This window comes from Hippopotamus amphibius, chromosome 9 (assembly GCF_030028045.1).
Source record: "Hippopotamus amphibius kiboko isolate mHipAmp2 chromosome 9, mHipAmp2.hap2, whole genome shotgun sequence".
Classification (NCBI taxonomy): domain Eukaryota; kingdom Metazoa; phylum Chordata; class Mammalia; order Artiodactyla; family Hippopotamidae; genus Hippopotamus; species Hippopotamus amphibius.
Window position 1 is genome coordinate 56,556,116 of NC_080194.1, and position 19,298 is coordinate 56,575,413.

Consider the following 19,298-nt stretch of genomic DNA (forward strand, 5'->3'; position numbering starts at 1 on the left):
AATTTCCTGAAAAATCAACTAATAATGAAATATTCTACCTAAAGGACACTATTATAATGGTAAATAATAAATCTGCTATTTGCCCATTTACTATTCTAGAAAGAATCATCACACTTTAAAACAGATATTATAGGAACCTAATTAAGAAAAATAAACACTAGTAGATTTTAATTCAATTGTGATAAATATTTGTTATATTCAAGACAATAAATAACAAATATTATGGTGATTATATTTCTTTGTTGGATGCTACTAAATAAAGTTTATATAAAATCCCGGAGGCTTTTTTTTTTTAAACTAAGCATTATATTTGGGTTAGAAAGTGACAGAAAATATAGAAATCCCACAAGGTCCCACTACTGCATTTACCCTTGTATCTGCTCCTGTGCCCATTTGCTCTGCTCTTCTCTCATATTATGGATGGACTGTCTATGCTCCTACGCTCTTGGGCTTAGAATCCCATCTCCTCTCATCTTCTAAAGATCCCTGTTCTAGCAATTCTCCCTTCTCCCTCCTGCGTGATCAATTTTACTCTCTTAATCAGATCTTTCCCATCAGTATATAAAGTAAATAATAGGCTATTATTTCTCGCATCATCTCAAAAAAAAAAAATCCTTTCTTCATCCTTCTTTTCCCTCTGGCTGTCACCTTATGTTTCTGCTCCCATGCACAGCAAATCTCTTTGAAAAAATTTTGTATGTCTACTGTCACCATCTTTTCATCTCCCATTCTCTCATGAAGTGACTGCAGTATCAGGCTTTTGCTCCTATTACGTCAACAGAACGGCTCTCACTGAGGTTGTCCGTGACCTCTGCACAGCTCCTTGCTATGTCAGTCCTCAGCAGCATCTTCTTTGACTTGTCAGTAGCATTGAACACAATTGATTATTCTCTCTTCCTTGAAATGGGAAGCCCTAGACAGCTGCGTTAGGGCTGAAATGTCAGCCTCTCAGAGAAGGCTTCCTGCCCACTCTATCTAAAATCACAACTCCCCCCCACCCCCCAGCCTTCAGTTGCATTTTATCTCCATAGCAGTTATCATCATCTGATATAATATATGGTTTTCTTTCTCATTTCTTTCTTTTTTCTCCAATAGAATTTAAATTCCATGAGGCCAGTGATTTTTGTCTGTTTTGTTGATTTGTGTCTCACAGGTGCCTAGAGGAGTGACATGGAAAGGACATGGCACACAGTAGGCACTCAGTAAATATTTGTTAGGTGAATTAATGAATGAGCTTTGGGTATTTAATTGCTAGATAATTATTGTGTCTTGGTATAGTTTTAAAAATCAGAAATTTGGATTCTGTCATTCTAAAGCTTGCTGTCACATTGCTCATAGGTATGATGACTATGATTATGGAGAAGTTAATCAATTACTTGAACGAAGCCTGAAGGTTTACATTAAGACAGTGACCTGCTACCCTGAGAGGACTACCAAGCGCATGTATGATAGTTACTGGCGTCAGTTCAAACACTCAGAAAAGGTGTGTTTCATGACTGAATCTTTTACCATAGACAGATATTCAATGTAAGAAGTACTGATTATGAAAAAATTAGACATGAAAATTTTAATAAATTAGCATCATCAAAGAAATGGAAGTGGCCTCATCTGGACATCTGTTTTTCTTTCAATGATTTTAAATTCAGGTTTATTGAATATTAACTAAATTTTGGTTATCTGTCTTGGTTATGTGTCCAATGTGGTGTATGTAGTAAAAGTTTAGCACTGGCCTTTGAAAGATTGGATCTGAATATTGATATTTTAGAAGTACATTTGGGAAACTGTCTACCATTCTATTAGTAAAAATCTAACCTCCTTCAGAGATGTTGTATTAGGTGTAATTGTATCTTGGCCCAGAAGGCATATCCATTTAGAGATTTTCACTCTAGTCATTATAGTTAGCCTATTAGAATAAGAGTTTCTCGTTTCAACTTGGTAATTTGGTACTTTGACAATTTAATGCAGGACCTTTGAGCCAAATATATTATTATATGAGGATATTTCTTTGGATTGAAATATATAGGAATCCTTATTTAAGACCTAATAAATGTTAAGGATCTTTACCAACATACTAAAATAAGTATGGCTTTAAATCACAGGTCTTTTGACCCTTAAGTCCAAGAATCTTCCATTTATACCGCAGTTTCTAAGTTTGAGAGTAAGAAAACCTTTTTAGGGTCCTAATATTCACTCAGTAACTGTATGACTTTGATGGGAACGTTGTGACATCAATCCCTGGCAGACTTTCCTGAAGTCTTAGAGCCGATCACACATCAGATAAAGACCCATTTATTTATCCAGCATCTCTCCTTGATGGATTTTGTGCTCTGCTTATGTGTTTGCATTAGATTTGCTCCCTTTACTGGGTGGTACTTAGAAATTCTCCTCACCCATCAAGAGAATAGATCCAACAATATATTTAAGCTATAGAAAGATATCAAAATAATCTAAATACACACAACATATTTCTTTGTACAAAATTTTGAAAATATGTATTTATTTTCACCTATCAAATGAGATGTATCCCCCCCCCAAAAAAGTTAGCTGCTTGTTCACAGCTGTATCTAAAAGACTCTAGGCAAGCTATGCATATCTGAATACCAGACACTAATTCCAAACTGCTTTAAGCTTCAGATTTTCACTTTAATATCTCCCAAATACAAGCATACCTCAGAGGTATTACGGGTTTGGTTCCAGACCACTATAACAAAGTAAATAGCACAATAAAGGGAGTCACATGAAATTTTGATTTTTCAGTGCACATGAAAGTTATGTTTACACTATATTGTGGTTTATTAAGTGTATAATATCATTATGTCTTAAAAAATAGTGTACATACCTTAATTAAAAAATGCTTTATTGCTAAAAAATGCTAACCACCATTTGAACCTTCAGAGTCATAGTCTTTTTGCTGGTAGAGGGTTTGAAATGTTGTAAGGATTCCCAGATGTGACACAGAGACACGAAGAGAGCATATGCTGTTGGAAAATGATGCCAATAGACTTGCTTGGTGCAGGGTTGCCACAAACCTTCCATTTGTAAAAAACACAGTATCTGTAAAGTGCAATAAAGCAAAGCAGGATAAAAGAAGGTATGCCTGTAAACAGTAAGAAATGTTTTTAAAAGCTTTCCAAGGAATAAGCATAGGCTCTAAGAAATGTTGGGCTAATATATATATAATATATATATATATATATATATTATATATATATAAAATTTTACAACTGGAAGAAAGTATAACTTGTAGGAAAATTGTGATCTGTAAAAATTAGTTTGATTTTATAACATAACCCAAAAGATTGATTGGCTTTACATAACATCTATCCTGACAAAATTATTGGACTTTTTAAGACTTTAGGGGTCATTTTCACTGCTCACGTTTTCTTATAAACACAGTTTTCTTATGAGTATTACACCATGCACACACATAAATATGCCCAGATGTGTGTGTGTTTGTATATGTGTCTATATAATACCCATGAAAAACATTTGTGAATGTCTGATATTTGAAAAAAATTAAAGTTTTTCCAGTTGTTTAGAATGGTCACTAAACTGGTAACACTTTCCTTTCTAGGTTCATGTGAATTTACTTCTAATGGAAGCACGGATGCAAGCTGAGCTCCTCTATGCTCTTCGTGCCATAACTCGGCATTTGACCTGAAGCATCACCCAGGGAAGATGTCACATATGTGTAAAGACCTTTCCACATAGGATATACATCAGAAGCTGTTTGTGATGTAGCATCAAACATTATTCAATTCTCTAGTGTCAAAGTTTTAGCCGTTTTTTGGGGGGCGGCTGTAATGTGCAATGATGTATTTTCTCTTTCTTGATGCTTAACGTGACTAACCATTGCAAAAATAATACTGAGGAGCACTACTTGGCATTGTTTATAGTTGGATTTTTGGATACTGATCATAAATCATGAACCTGGTTTGTTAACGCTTAACTTCAGTGCTTTGGGGTTTGTGTGTATGTGTATTTTTGTTCTTTCCTTTTTTTTTTTTTTTTTTTAAAAAGGAAAAGCGCTTACAATCTGCTTGAGCAATTGTTTTTCAGATATTGGAACTCAGCAATGAATGACCTCCTCTGGCCATTCTAGAATTTTAACGTTGTGTCCTAAATCTGGTGGAGGAGAAGCACGCGCTGTTGAACTAAGCTGCTCACAGGACACTCGTCTGTGTCCCCAGGAGATTATTTGTCAGGCACTGTTTATGTTTTTTTGTTTATTTGTTTTTGTTTTTTTCTTTTTTACTGCTATTGGCGATAACATGAAATGTGATACAGCCATTGTCCATAATTTAATGTGAAATTGATCATGATGAATTCTATAGCATGCTACTGAAATGCCAAATTCAGCTAGTTTCATTCTCTTCTGAAACAGAAGTTTGCGTTCTCCATATCAGATAGACACATGAAAAGTGGACTTATGCACAATCCTTTCCATCACTGACAGTGATCCTCAGTCATCAGAAGTAATCAGTGCTCACACAGCTGCTTATATAGTTCATGTAGTTGGCACATATAAACATGTACCCACACAAGACTGACCAAAAATTTTCTTTGCACATTTTTCTTTTCTCATAGTGTTTTCTATATTGCAGTAAGCAGAGGAAGGTTAATATACCTATATTTTTTTTCCTGTTAGGCTTTTAGAACTTATTTTCCATGGTTTTTCTTGTGATAGGCTAAACAGTTTATTATTCGAAGGTAAACATTGTGTTTCTATGCATTAATGTCATTGAACAACAACAACAAAAGAGTGCAATATGTTAAAGAAAAATACTCAACGAACTCGCCCCCTGTTATGTCACTGCAGAAGTGTCCTTTTAACACAGAGCAGGAAAGAAATTGGTTCAGATTTCTTTATCGCACAAGGCTTCTGCCTTCCTGGGGTCGAACAGTGTTCCTTTCACAATGCCAAAGCATCCCCTTCCCCAGGAAAATCTCTTTGGACAACTGGTTAAAAAAAGATCTCAAGTCTTAAGGGAGGAAAAAGCATCCCCAGAGTCACACTTTTGCATTGGTTTATGTCGCTTGATTAGACTATCTTTACAGAGCACAACATTATGTGTTTATAGCTTTAATTTGTATTATGTTAATGAACCAGTGAAGTGCCTAAAGAGATGCTTACAGCTATCCAGTAGGACACGACTGCACTGCTTAAACACTTTTTGGTTAACTAAGGGTGACTTGAATTTTACACAAACATGCTAATTTTTTAAAACAGATCCATTTTTTCATAGTGAATAAGAGAGTTAAAATTTTCCATTAGCGTTCCCACAAAGACTTCATTTTAGACTGACTGACTTGTTATCTAGGACTTACTTTTTTTCTCTCATGAAAGAATTGTGGACTCGTTTTCTGTTCAGTCATTTTCCCCTTCCGTTTATCATCCTTTTCTGGTACAATCCATTAGGCTGCTTTCTTTTAGGCTTTGTTCTAGATAAGAAGATAGAAAGGTGACTGTAAACCTATGAATATAAGATAGTTCTGCATATTTAGATTCCAAGATTTTGTTCGAAATCTTCCATGTGAGGAAAAAAATCGCTAATATTTTTTAAGACAGGGTGGTTTATTTAAAGAGATTATTCAAAGAACTTGTGCCAGATCTAGTCTGTTTTGTCTACTGCATATACCATATGTTGATTTTACTACATATCACATTGTATAGATGTGTATTAACTACAAAGAAAGTATTTAGGAGAATGGCAAATCATGAATGACAACATGCATGTCCATTTGACTTCCCTAATTTTAAAACTTTCAAGTTGAGGCTATCCTTTGCTCTTGACATTTTTTTCCTTTTTATTAGAATTCTTTCAGTTACTATCCCCATGTTTTTGTGCAGGTGACCTGTATTACAGGATGAAAAATGATTTTTATATATTGAAAAGGAGGAGAAGTTCTCACAGAACATCATATGAGCTTTAGACCAAAATGGGAACCAAGGTTTAAGTAACTAAAATGGCCACTTAGTTTTTGTTTTTGTGTTTTTCTCCCCCAGAAATGTAAGTAGTTGGAGTTTGGGTTATGGAAATATTAGTGCCTTTACTAGATCTCTTTCCTAGCAAGGTTTCTTTTTAGCTCAGCATCGATCTGTCTCATACTAATCAGGAAAATCAGTTGACTTGGAACTATAATCAAAAGCAAAACAATATATTTATAAACCTCACTGAATCAGCCTAGAAAAATTGACTTTGAAGGTGCCAATGCACCTGCCAAGATGCAGCACGCACAGCCTTCCAGGTTGTAAAATCCATTGTACAGTGAGTGTGCTGTGAACTTCAGCTAATGCAAACTTGAAATTCTGATGCGGTTTTCCAGGGTGGTATTTTTTCAGAGTATTGAATTTACTATGTAGTAATTTATAGTATAGCTTTTTATATTAAAATGTGATATTTTTAAAAGAGATATCTGGTTCAATTGGTGTAATGATGTGACTATACGATCTGCTAACCTACCCCTTGGGCTCACATTGTGCCAAACTGAAATGTGCAGGTGTACGTGAAAAAAAGCACATGTGAATGTGAAGTCTCTAACTCCGTTGCTTGTTATTTTCAAATTAGTCTAATAATCCACTGATGTATATGCTTAAAGGATATCCATTTCCTTTTGAATTTCAAGTTTTCCCACTTCAGTTATAATTCTCAATTTGTCAGATCACCTTAAGAAAATCCAAATACTCTCCTCTCTGAAAGTAAATCTTGAACCCAAACCCTTGACTGCGGGAGGGGCCAGGCAGGTGCCTCCTTGGAGCCTTCAGATTAGGCTTCCTCAGATGGACTTGTGATCATTAGAGGCAAACAGGCTTTTGAGATGGGACAACTTATTATTTCTTCCCCTTTTTGAACTAAGGATACTGTCTCAATCTCAGGAAGAATCTTTGTCCCATTTGGGGTACTTTTTAAATAAAGAGTGGCTATTGTGGAATCTGGGGCATGGCCTTGGCCTGTAATTATGATTTTAAACCCAAATAATAATGACAGAACAACCGAGGACTGTCTTAGAACAGAACATTCAATGTCAGCTTTATATCAAAATTGTATTTGAACCAGAGCCCCTACTTTAATTGTGTTATAAAGTCCCTTATAAATTTTAAATGCTTCTAAAAACTAGTTAACATTATTCCTGAGCAACTTTTTCCCCCACATTATAGAGTTTTTAAATCCAAAATCTTATATTTTTATGCCGCAGGAAAATGAAATTATCAGCCAACAATTAAAGATCTGTACTTAAAAATGGTTCACCACTTTAGTGCAGAGTGCATGCTTATGGTGGTGAGATTCTTTTAAACTCTAAGGACAATTCATCAGGGAAAAAAATAAATTTCAGTGCATGTTATAAAAATGATTTGCACTGTGCTAGTAAAATGAGGTTTTCATTTTATGTTGTGTTTTAAAAACAATTCTAAATCATTCCTCTGGAAAGCAAGACCTTAAACTCTTCTCTTTATCTATGGGGACTTTTTCTTCTTTTATGCAAATAGATGGTCTTGCAAGGAGTGAAAATTATGCAACAATAACGTTATATAAATAGTATATGAAATTTGCTAATAGTATAATTCAACAGCAAACTGAAAGGTTTGTGGCTCCTCTATTCAGATCAAGTTTTAAGTTACCTGATTTCATAGTCAGAACCTATTCTAGGTGGCCATCATCATCAACTGTTTCCCGATTATATCCCTCTGGAGACTGAGAATCAAATGAAATAATCTTTCCTTAAAACAGTACTGTAACATGAATGTATTCCTCTCAGTCAACAGAACTTCAGTGCCGCCTGTATGTGGAGCTTGCTTCCATGCTAATTTGGCTTCATTAGTAGTGTCCGCTCAGGTGAGACCTAGAAAAAAAATTAGCTGGGGTGAAGTGGATCATAGAGGTAGAGGTACCTGTCAAGGCAGAGCCCTGTGAGGAAGGAAAAGTCCTTCAAAGAACACATGGACCATAACTCTAAGAGCATGGCTGCCCTCAGCATCACACACCTAATCTAAAGGAGCACTTCCTGTTGCGGGAGCTCCTGCCTACGTTCAGCGCCCCCTTTCCTGCCTGCTTTCTCTTCCTTCAAGTGCCTCGACCTCTACCAAGCTCACTCTCCTCCCCTCCCCTCAGCCCATCTTGGTCTGAACGCCTTTTCACAATCCAAACCAAACCTCACCAGCCACCTGCTGATCGTCACCAGCATTTACTTTTCCCAGTTACTTTTTCTCCATCCATGAAGAATACGACTTGTCCCAACTCCCACGATATCCCTGAACCTAGCTATATTTTGACTAACCTTTGCCCTAGACACCCTAACAGATCTTACGCAGCACCACATGTAATCTCGTCCATCCCATACTATTCTACCCTTTCCCAGCTGCCAAAATATCTTGCTCTCCTCTACCTCATCCCCAAAGAGCCTATAAACTCAGAGTATCCAACCTTTTCATGGATTTACTCTCTGTTGTTCAGTAATACTACTTCCATATTTTAAATAAATCATAGAAGATTTTTGCCTTCTATCAAAGTAGGAATCTTTATATTTATACATGATACGGAAATTGAACTATTTCTACCATGCATAATTTAGCATTTAGCAGGATTTTGAAGTGAATGAATTGCCATCTTAACCTGGATCTATATTTGGTAATAAATACCTGCGTTAGTCCAAGTTATTTGAATGTAAAGTGAAAATTCTCCAGCAATCCAGATTGATTTGTAACCTATCAGTGGAACAGGAGGTTTCTGGCATACAAATGGGTGATGTTCCAGACATTTGTTTTATTGGTGTCATTTGGGCCTTGAAACACATTTCCAATAGAAGGACATATGATAAAGGATGTTTAGGTGGTCCTATTGGATCATAAAAAAACCATTTGATTTATAATATAGATAAAATACCACAAAATTGGCTACGTGAGGGTTTGATCAAGCTTCCCTAGGTTAGACTAAGCTTCTAACCCCTATTCCTACCCTGTTCTCACTGGGGAAAATGAGCTATGGGATGAGAAGGAAATGCACTGCCTTCGCAGTCCTTATAACCATGGCTGCATTTCCAGTATATCCAGACAGTATCATTAAGGACGAGGAAATGCACAGAAGAGGAAGAAGCAGCAGTTCTTCCTCTCTAGCCAGTGCCTACTCAGTGTGGTCAATAGATGAACACTGTCAGGTTTCTAACCTGGGGCGTGTTTATCTATAGATGGTTGTCTGACCTGAAGACAAACCCCACCCTGTTTGAAAGTACAGATTATTATGACCTACAGTGGTATTTGGATGGCCTTCCACGTCCCTTCATGAACAACCCCACCTGATAATAGAGTCTAGTAAATACCTTTTAGGGCCCAGAAATGAATAGATGCCTAGTTAAGAAATGAGACTTGAATAATGGAGACTGAAGGGATGGTTTTTATTAAATCATATGTCAGTAAGTGTTCTTTCTAGCTTTATATTTAATTATGACTGCACCACCATGAAATGAAGTCCAGAGTTGAAAAAGAAGGACTATGGGGGTGGGGGGGGGGGTGAATATCTGATTCTTTTCAGTGCTTGTGGAAATCTGAAATAATGAAATGCCTACTATAAAATAGCCATTAGAACAAACACCCCATTTTACAGCTCGTAGGACAACATCAAACGTTAGTAAGTCTAAATATGATAAATGTAAGTTTTGGTATAGAGGTTCGCTAAAACAGTCTATTTTCTTGCACCCCTCAGTTTAACCTCTTAAAAACGAATGTATAATTTTAACAGAAAGAATATGAAAAGGAGGGAGACTCTCTAGTCTTTAATGCTAAATAGTGTTTATGAATTCTGATTAGCTTAAGTGTATGCATCATGACACTGAGTGAAACTGATTATACATCTCTTTCTTAAGTTAATCAGTCTTTACAAATTGTCAACTGACTCCCAAATCTCATAAGGAAGGATCAAAAAATAGGATAAAGAAAAATGCATTAGTCGGGTAGCCAAGAAATTTCCTTTGTAATGTTGACAGTATTTTTCTCCTTTCTGAATTTCACTGGTTCTCTGAAATAAAGGGTAAGCGTTAAATGGTACCCTTGTTCATCAAGGAAAGAAAGTCATCCCAACTCTATATCTAGTCCAGATATTTCCTTTACATCCATATATCTTCCCTGGAGAGAAAATACAATTTTTCCCTTCCTCTTTCTCTTCACATTTACTCTTTTCAATCTGATAAGATAGATACAGAGAGCAAACCACAAGCCACTTTGGCATCTTCTCCATGCTAATAGAATACTCACAGGCACATGCACAGTTGGAGCAAGGTTACAAAGAACCCTGTCAGGTCAACTTGGAACATGGCCTTGCTACTTGGATTAGCTCCTTCAAACCTGAAAGTAACTTTCCTGGTCATGGAAGAACTGGATGTATCCTTTAGCTTATGAAATAGGATTTGAACTTGAAATCTCTTTTTTTTTAAAAACCTGATTTTGCAGGGCAGCTACATCATGAATGTATATATTAAGACTTTGTAGCTGAATTGCACACGAAATCAGATTGCCAACTTCTTATCTTTCAATTTTAGACATCATTTTATTCTTAAGTTGTGAGTGATATATGTAGCATGCTGTGAAACGTCTGTTATAGTTCTTTAATTCATCAGTATTAATACAGAATTATCTTTTGCGTTCCTTGGTACTTTTTATTCCATGTAATCAGAAGCTGTGATGTTTTGCCTTTGTAGTCCTGTGCTTTGTTACTGTAATTTTTTTTTACGAAGCACGTGACTTTGGACTAATGTGAGGCGGATGACATGATCTTTAAGACTGCTATATATCTATCAGTCTCTTACTATATAAGGTTTTCAATTAGAATAAGCGTTTATCAAATAGATCATTGATGCAATTTAGGATTCACACAATCTTCAGTGTCAAATGGTGGTCTTACATTTATAGTTTCAATTCTGAAAATAGCAAACTTGATAAACAGCCATTTTAAACTTGTTCTGGCAAATCAGACCCTGCTGTAGACGTAGTCTAAGTTAGTTAACCATATAAGCTTTTTCAACTATTATGCCCTCTACATAAGTCAGCAGTTAAGGAGATTATAGAACCCATGAAAGCTTTTTGTATGTATAACTAGGTTTTATTTTTCTTATGTTGCTGATTTTACAATTCTGACTAAAGCTGACCTGAATGGATCAGTTTATGTGTAATATTCTAGTGCTTTAATGCCTCTTTTTTTTTTTTTTTTTGGAGGGATGGGTAATATTATTTGAACAGATGCAGAAGGAACTGTTGGTGAGTCAAGGCAAACACATTTGAAATAAAGGAACTGTGTATTAACATGTTAACAATTCATAACTGCACTTTTTATGACATTTTGAAAATCTATTTATAGGTACAGAACAATGGGTTTTGTTAAACTGTATCACATTTATACTTGCAGAAATTTATTTCATTGTTATTAGTAGGAATTTTATTGGTTCAATAAAATTGGCAAAACTGAACACTGACTGTTTGCTTTTATATATATATTTAAATTAATATTGGAGTAGCATTCTTGCCTACGTTTGTTTCCACTTAATTATTGGACCTGCATTCTGAAAGACATCAGCATTGTAAGAGTCATTTTTTTCCCCTTATTTCTTCCTGACCTACAGTTTTCTTGTGATTTTTCTTACAATCATTTGATAATACTGCAATAGTATAAGTTGTGCAAAGTGTATAGTTACTGTTACCTTTGAAAATGTCTATTGTGATCTCAGCAATAGGCTGATTAATTTCACTATTATCTCTTTTTAACCAAAAATAGTAAGGTAAATTGGAGGAAGGAGCATTGAACCTTGGATCAGACCTTGAATTCAAAGCTCATTTTTCACATTCTACTAGCTTCGTGATCTTAAGTAATTTGATCTCTAGGAACGTCGGATTTCCGTACCACAATGTAAGGGAGATAATGCCTTCTTGAGATGGTTGTTTGAAATTAAGTGAAGTGTAATAATGTATTTGAAATATGTAGTACAGTGATGAGTTTGGGTGGATAAATGAGAAAGCCCAGAGAGCAGTGTTGTTGCTAATTGAAATAAAGAGTTAAGAAAGAGAATTTTGGGGGAGGGGGAGATTATACCTGTGTAATGCAAGGTGATGGTAAGACTCCTAATCAGAAACGTAAAATAGTCTTCGGGAAAGCTATAGAGGATGTACAGAGTCTTTTGTGCAAGGTATTCCATCCAACGAGAGCCCTAACTTTTTATTTCTCTTAGCTCTATGATTATATAAAACTTCATAGCAAAGGCAAGAACTCTCCCTTTGTGCCATGTGTCTAGCTGTACTGGGAGATCAGCAAAAAACAGCTTCTTGCTGATTAGAGTCTGTCTTTTTCCATAATATGCGACCTCTGGGGGAGATAAAGCACAGGACACATCAGACCAAACTCAGCCCACCAGCTGAGTTTCCACTTCTCCTCCCAATTCAAAATCCAGCTTTTTGACACTAGTTCCCTAGGAGTTGATGAATAACTTTGAGCCATTTTTAAAAGTAAAATGAAACTCCTTGTTTATGTGTGTATTTGATATTTTCACGTTTATGATCTCATTTAATCCTCATAATAACTTTGTAAAGAACTGATAATATTTTACAGAAGAGGAAACTGAGTCTTGAGAGCTTTGCCCAAGAACTGGCACCTAGAATTGGCACAGTGGGGATTTGAACTCTATCTTTCTGATGCCACTTTTATACTAAACTTCACTACCTTAATTCAGCCTAAGTTTCTTGGCTTAATGATATAATGACTATGCTTTCAACATGACATCTTACTGAAAAATAAAATGATAGTACATGCTCCAAACAATAGGTTAGATAACTTACCTCTCTGACTAACTTGCAACTTTTTTCTGATTTTAAAAAATGTATTTTTTTTCCCTCCAGTCCTGAATGGGCCCTTCGATTTAAAAGATGGTCCCCGAGGGAGAGGTTCACACACCAATATATAAAAGCAGGACCTGTCCATTTAAAAGCCAAAAGTTTCTCCAAAGAGGATTTCCTTGGTAGCACAGTGGTTAAGAATTCACCTGTCAATGCAGGGGACACAGGTTTGATCCCTGGTCTGGGAAGATCCCACATGCTGTGGAGCAACTAAACCTGTGCACCACAACTACTGAGCCTGTGCTCTAGAGCCCAAGAGCCACAATTACTGAGCCCACGTGCAGCTACTACTGAAGCCCATGCACCGGGAGCCCATGCTCCACAAGAGAAGCCACTGCACTGAGAAACCCACACACCATAACAAAGAGTAGCTCCGCAACTAGAGAAAAGCCCACGTGCAGCAACAAAGACCCAACACAGCCAAAGAGAACCAAAAAACGAAACAAACAAACAAAAAAACCCACTTTCTCCAAAGAGAACAATAAGCCTGATTGTAAAGAAGACTCAGGAGAGCTTAAAACCATGTTGCTTTTTTCTTTTTAGGACCACTCTATATGGTGGAAATTACCAATGCAAAGGCAGAGTCTCTAATGCATGTAATTTTCTAACTGTGAATTGAGAAGAAAGTCAGTCTCAGAAAATGTCTCTTTTCCCATAATCTTACATACTTGACATGATTCAAAACACAGGTGAGTCCACACCTTTCCATAGAACTCTTTTTTTTTTTTAATTCATCCATAGAACTCTTTAAAAGGAATTTGAGACAAGAATTCTTAACACTCCCTCTTGTGCTGGCCTACTTCTAAAACAAACATAAATGAATCCTCCATTCTCACGTCGATGAAATTCAGGAAGACTCTCCTGGTTACAGTACTTTCACCTCCCACTGACGGTCTCCTTTATTTGCTGAGGCAGCAGTGCCAACCACTGCACACACACCAGCTTCTTCACACACCAACCACTTTACCATCACCGCGGCCCATCACTAGCTCCCTCCTGCCCTGTGCTGTGGCCTCCAGCTCCGCGCAGGCTGGGGCCAGCTTTTCCCAGAGACAGTGGGAAAGCACCTCTCAGGTCTGGCTTCCTGCCCCTTGGCTGCTCCGAGAGCCTGTGGCAGGGTGTGAGAGAGACCTGCCTCCACGCTGACCAAGCACAACCAGCAGTGCAGGGAGTTAACAGTTAACCCTGAGCAGCGACTAACTGGAGACAAGGGACGAGTGTTTCCAGCTCAGAGACTCAGGAGGCCTGATGGAATCGAGTTCCAGTCGACTCTTTCCTCCTTTTCCTATTTCACTCCCTCTGTCCTCCACTCCTGCCACTGGAGCTCAAATAAACCTTGGTCTCGGGCTTTGCTTCCTGGAAGTCCACGCCAAGATAAGGCAGTGCAGTGCAGGGGTTTATCGAGCAGGTCCTTGGATAAATTCAAATCTGAACTCCACCATTGTGAACTATCTGGCCTTGAACAAATCACCTGATCTGGTGGTTCCTCTGTTTCCTCATCTGTAAATACAGATAACAGGAATAGGAAGAAGATACAGACTTTGCCGTTAAGAAGGGGTAAGTGTGGGTAAGAAGAGGGTAAGACAGGCAACATCAGACAACATAGGAAAGAAGATAATAGCTTGTAACATGGGGTCATAAAAAATAGCCATCATGTGTCTATCTAAATGTTAGGAACTTTAAATCCATTATTTTATCATAACCCACCTGCAAGTAGGTCTTATCCCCATTTTAGAGATTTAAAAATAGAAACTGAGCAAAATTAAGCAACTTGTCTGAGGCCAAACAAGTGACAGTAGAACTGTCCTCAGATTTGTCTGCTTTAATCGCACATCTTGTAATAGAGAAGAACATTTTGTATTCTGTTACAAGTTAATCACTAAAGGGCTGTTGCCTATAAGCTTCAATTATACATAATGGCCCATCTCTGGGAACCCTGCTTCCAAGGTAACGAGCGTTAAGCTAAAATACCTTTGTTTAGCTCACAGGAAGCATCATGACTAGGTCCACCAGTGAATGGCTGCAGGCAGGAAGAAATGAACGCATTCCCTCTGGAGGCTGATGGGAACCAGGGAGTGGTTTGACTTTACTCCCTCCCCTTTTACAACTCCTCTCTTGATTATTGGTCTGTCGTGCGGCAAGTAGGACGAGCTTAGACTCAGTAACCAGGTGCCAAATAAAGAGGAGAGTTGTGCATTTTTGTTTCCTGTTAATAGTGATGGTGTTTAAAACAGCGAATATTGAAAAAGGCACTTCTAGAACTGCTGAGATTTGGATTTGCAGAGATCGAGGAACTACACATTTAGGCAGGGAGGACAGAGGGAGCAAAGGCCGGCTGCAACATGCCATGCACACATGCAGGACCTACATTAGAAGATGAATTTGGAAACTGTAATTTGGTCAGACTGTGCAGTGTCTGAAAGGTCAGGCTAAAGGACTTGTATTTATTCATTTGGAAAAGCAGATGAAAGCCATTTTCAATGGGTCTTTAGCACAGGGATAGATGTGTCCCACTTTGAAACAACAGCATCTCCTTGGCAACCAGAGCCCGACTACAATTTCAGGGCAGCACAGAAACAGGATCTGCAAGGTAACTGTGATGCCTTCTTTGGGATGTTTTCTGAATATCTTGCATAATTTCCTGAATACTTTTGCACATCCCCCCGGACAATGTACTCCAGGCCATGGCTGATAAAGCCTAAGATACTCGAAGCAAACCATTGACATACAAGGCCTTACCTTCCCGCCTATGTGGGCAGAGACCCTTTCAATGCCCAGACCAATGTGAGACCCTTCAGAACTTCGTGCCTTCTAGCCATGCAGTACCTAAACAGATAAAGATGAAGTGATGGATGTGGTAGATCGTTTGCATAAATGGCACCAACTGATGTCCTCCCTGTACCCACATGCTTTGGAATGTGACTTTACAACTTCTCCCATCAAAAGGTAGGGTCTGTTTCTCCACCTCCCTGAATGTGGGCTTTTCCTGTGACGGAGTTGGCCAACAGTATGCAGAAGTGGCATTGGACAAGTCACAGACCTAGGCTCTAAAGGCCTTGCCCACTTCCACTCTCTCTCAGAATGGGCCAGCTTGCTGGAGGAGGAGCCTTCGAGCAAGTTGAATTGCTTCAGGGGTTCTGGCCAAGATGTGGGAAAGCCCAACCATGACCAGTATAGTCATTTAGCCTGACTGCTAGCCTGACAACTGGCTGCTGACTCAGGGTGGGCTGCCTCACACAGCCCAGTTCAGATCAGCAGAATCACCCCACCAGCCCACAGACTCATGAGCAAAGCTCAGCACGTATTGTGCACCACTGAGGTTTTATGGCTGTATGTTACACAGCGTGGCTGTGGCAATAGGTAACTGATACGTCAGTGCTGGAGGCGGCCAGCACTTCATCCACGGAGAAACTGGACTGGGAAATTTATTCTCATATCCCGGTCTATGAAGGATAGCCTCGAGAATAGTCGTAGGGATTTTCATTTATAATCTCTAGACTAGAGTCAATGTCGTTGGTAACTTAAAAATCAGCCCTGTTCTCATGGGGTGAAATGTATCACATTCCTGTTAAGCTTGTTCTTAGGTCTTCATCCCGAATATTTTGGATCCAAAGTATGACTGTACTCATAACTGGACTGGTGAGATTAGGGCCAAATATCCAACCTTTAGAGTATAAGAATCATTGAGGAACTTGTTAAAAATCCAGGTTCATGGGCCCATCCCCAGAAATTCTGATTTAATGAATATGGGACAGAGACCAGGAAACTTCATTTTTAAAAGGCATCCCTGATAACTGGGGGCCGCATGGTCAGACTTTGAGGAGAAAATGGTTTGGGTTCAAGACAAGCTTTCCAGTTCTGAATGTAATAAAACTACAATACAGGGTCATACAACCGGGTAATAATTGAAGTCTGTGAAAAGAAAAAAAAAAGAAAAAGAAAAAAAGCAAACCAATCCACGGAAAGACAAGTGGACAAAGAAAGTAATCATGAATAAGGTACAAGGAAAAGAAACATTTTTCTCCTGGCCTCTCAATAAAGTTTCCAATGCTACTTCTATTCCTACCTCAAGTGACGTTTAGGCCAAATTAATAGTTCTCAACCATGTTGCACCTAGAATCACGTGAGGACTTTAAAAACACTGATACCTGAGAACCCCACCCCCACCCCCACCCCAAGATTCTGGCGGAATTAGTCTGAGCTGCAAGCAGAACATTTGGTTTTGAGAAGCTCTCCTCGTGATTCCAATGTCCAGCATACTTTGAGTACCAGTGGACAAACAATAATACCACCCACCAAGTAGATCTCTTCCTAATGGTGGAGAAGAATTTTCAGACCCAATTTATGACCTCCAGGCAGAATAGAGAGAAGATAGCTGGATTAGGCAGAGAAAAAAGCGAATTCCCATCTGCTTCTAAAATCACACTTTATGGCAGAGTCTTAGAAGTGCTGGGATGGTGAACATGGAAACATACACCCCAGGAAACATGGAAACATACATGCAAACATACACCCCAGTTCACGTGACCCCAGGAAAAGAAGTCAAGTGCCCACGCTTGCTTATAGCCAGAACAAGCTTTGCATACGGAAGTCATTCTAGATGTCTCTGATTCTATATGCAGTGTGGACACTTAAAAGTGTGGTATACAGGTTACATCATGTCTTTGATAATTAATTCTTCCCCCTCTAACTTCGTGGTAAGAATGCTTGTCTAGTATTTCAGATATTTCTTGAATGTACAGATCCTGTGCGACATACAATAGTCCCATGAAGATAAGACCTAGGGGAATTCTTTAAAAACTAAACGGACTCTAGAAGATTACAAGCCTAAGCAACAGTTCTCAGGCCTTCTGCCTGTGCATTGAGATCTACAGGGAAGCTTCTTAAAAACAGACATTCCTGGAAACCACCTGAACTTACTGAATCAGAAAGGGTGGTGTGGGGCCAAAACAATTTCCCTTTTTACAAGCTCCCCACACAAATTTGTATGCACTCAGCACCACAAGAGTCTCCTTTAGAGAACCATGTATCTTTGGGGACAGGCCCCTTTAGAAGCCTTTTACACAGAGTTACATAGACTTAAATCCACTTTGACTGTCTCCACCCTCTCTCATGTTCAGTACATGACTGGGAAACCAAAGAAGGTCGCCATGTTATCAAAGCAGCAAATCGAAAGGCATCCAGAAGAAGCTGCATCAAAGATGGGTTCCCCACGGCGAAAATGAGCTCCCCGTTATAAAATTCAGTTACAAATGCCTCCTACAGTGGAAACTACTGAAATGGAACTTCTCAATCAAAAGGCGAAAACATTCTTAGTGCTCTTGATACACATTTCTGAACTGTTTGCCAGAAAGCTTGTGCCAATCTACACCTTGCCAATGTGTGTGAGTTGCCTGTCCCTGTGGTCACAGGCACTTCAGATGAACTGTATCTCCCACATGAGTTTGCCCAGCGCTGGCCTTGATGAGATAAGATAGAAATACACTGTGCTTGGACCAGTCAGGGAGGGGCAAGGCTCAGACAGCATGGGTTTCTGAGCCAGAGCGAAGGACTCCGATCACCTGATTGAAGCAAAACGATTCTCTGTGGTTTTCAAGAGAAGTGTGGCACCCAGCCTGCACGGGTTGTGGCGGCCCCAGCTGCTTGGCACAGGGTCGGGGGATGTTGCCTCTGCAAGCAGCTCCTCTGGGCTGAGGCCAGGGCTGACTCCACAGAGAGGGCCCCCAGCTGGGGTAAGGGAGTGACTGAGACGGTGGGAAGTCAACAGGGGCAGTGAGGTTGAAAGCTTCAGAAGACCCTGCCCTCCAACTTCAGGTGACAGAGCCAAGTTAGCCCTGTGCCCTCTCTCTCAGCTTCCTGCTGCTGTTGTTGGATGCCCAGCTGCTTGGGGCTGTGCCCACCTGACTTCTCCAAAAGGAACGTGCCCCATGTCTTTGAGGTGTAGATTCTAGCCAGCTCCTTCCATGGAGCACTTTCTATGTAAAACAGGATTCTGTACCTGGAACTCTTTTTTCCTCAGTTCTGGTGGCCCCCAAAGGATTCAGGAGGTGGCGAAGTGCTCCCATATTCCAGAGTGAAATGATGGTGCATGAACGCAGGACTGGCAACAGAGGTCATCCCACACCTGCCTGTGCTCCCTCCCTCAACCCCACTCCAGGCTATGAAAGAGCTGAGGTTGAAAAGGCAGGAGGATAAGATTTCTTTACAAAGAACTATGCTTTGAGCTCCTCACAGAGACCTTTCTGAGGAACTTACACACATCCGGTGGGGTTTAAAGAACCCCATGGATGGTGTTCTCCTCCAATCTAGACAGGCTAGACTGCAACTCACGCTGCCCATGTTGGCATTTGGCAGGGGAGGGTGCGTGAGCTCTTAGACCAGAGAAGACCTTGGAAGGTAAGCTGGCTGGAGCCATCTTAAAGGGACA

At 39.2% G+C, this 19,298-nt stretch overlaps 1 protein-coding gene across 3 annotated transcripts in view; it reads left to right on the top strand.

The window, feature by feature from the left end:
• The window catches only part of SESN3 (sestrin 3), a 63,175-nt gene extending 51,727 nt beyond the window's left edge, over window positions 1-11,448 (top strand). For all 3 annotated transcript variants that reach the window (XM_057748288.1, XM_057748289.1, XM_057748290.1), the window contains exons 9-10: window positions 1,339-1,483; window positions 3,575-11,448. In XM_057748288.1, coding sequence (XP_057604271.1) covers window positions 1,339-1,483; window positions 3,575-3,661 — 232 coding nt within the window. In that variant the 3' untranslated portion in view covers window positions 3,662-11,448. The remainder of the gene's footprint in view (window positions 1-1,338; window positions 1,484-3,574) is intronic.
• The last annotated feature ends 7,850 nt before the right edge of the window (window positions 11,449-19,298 follow it).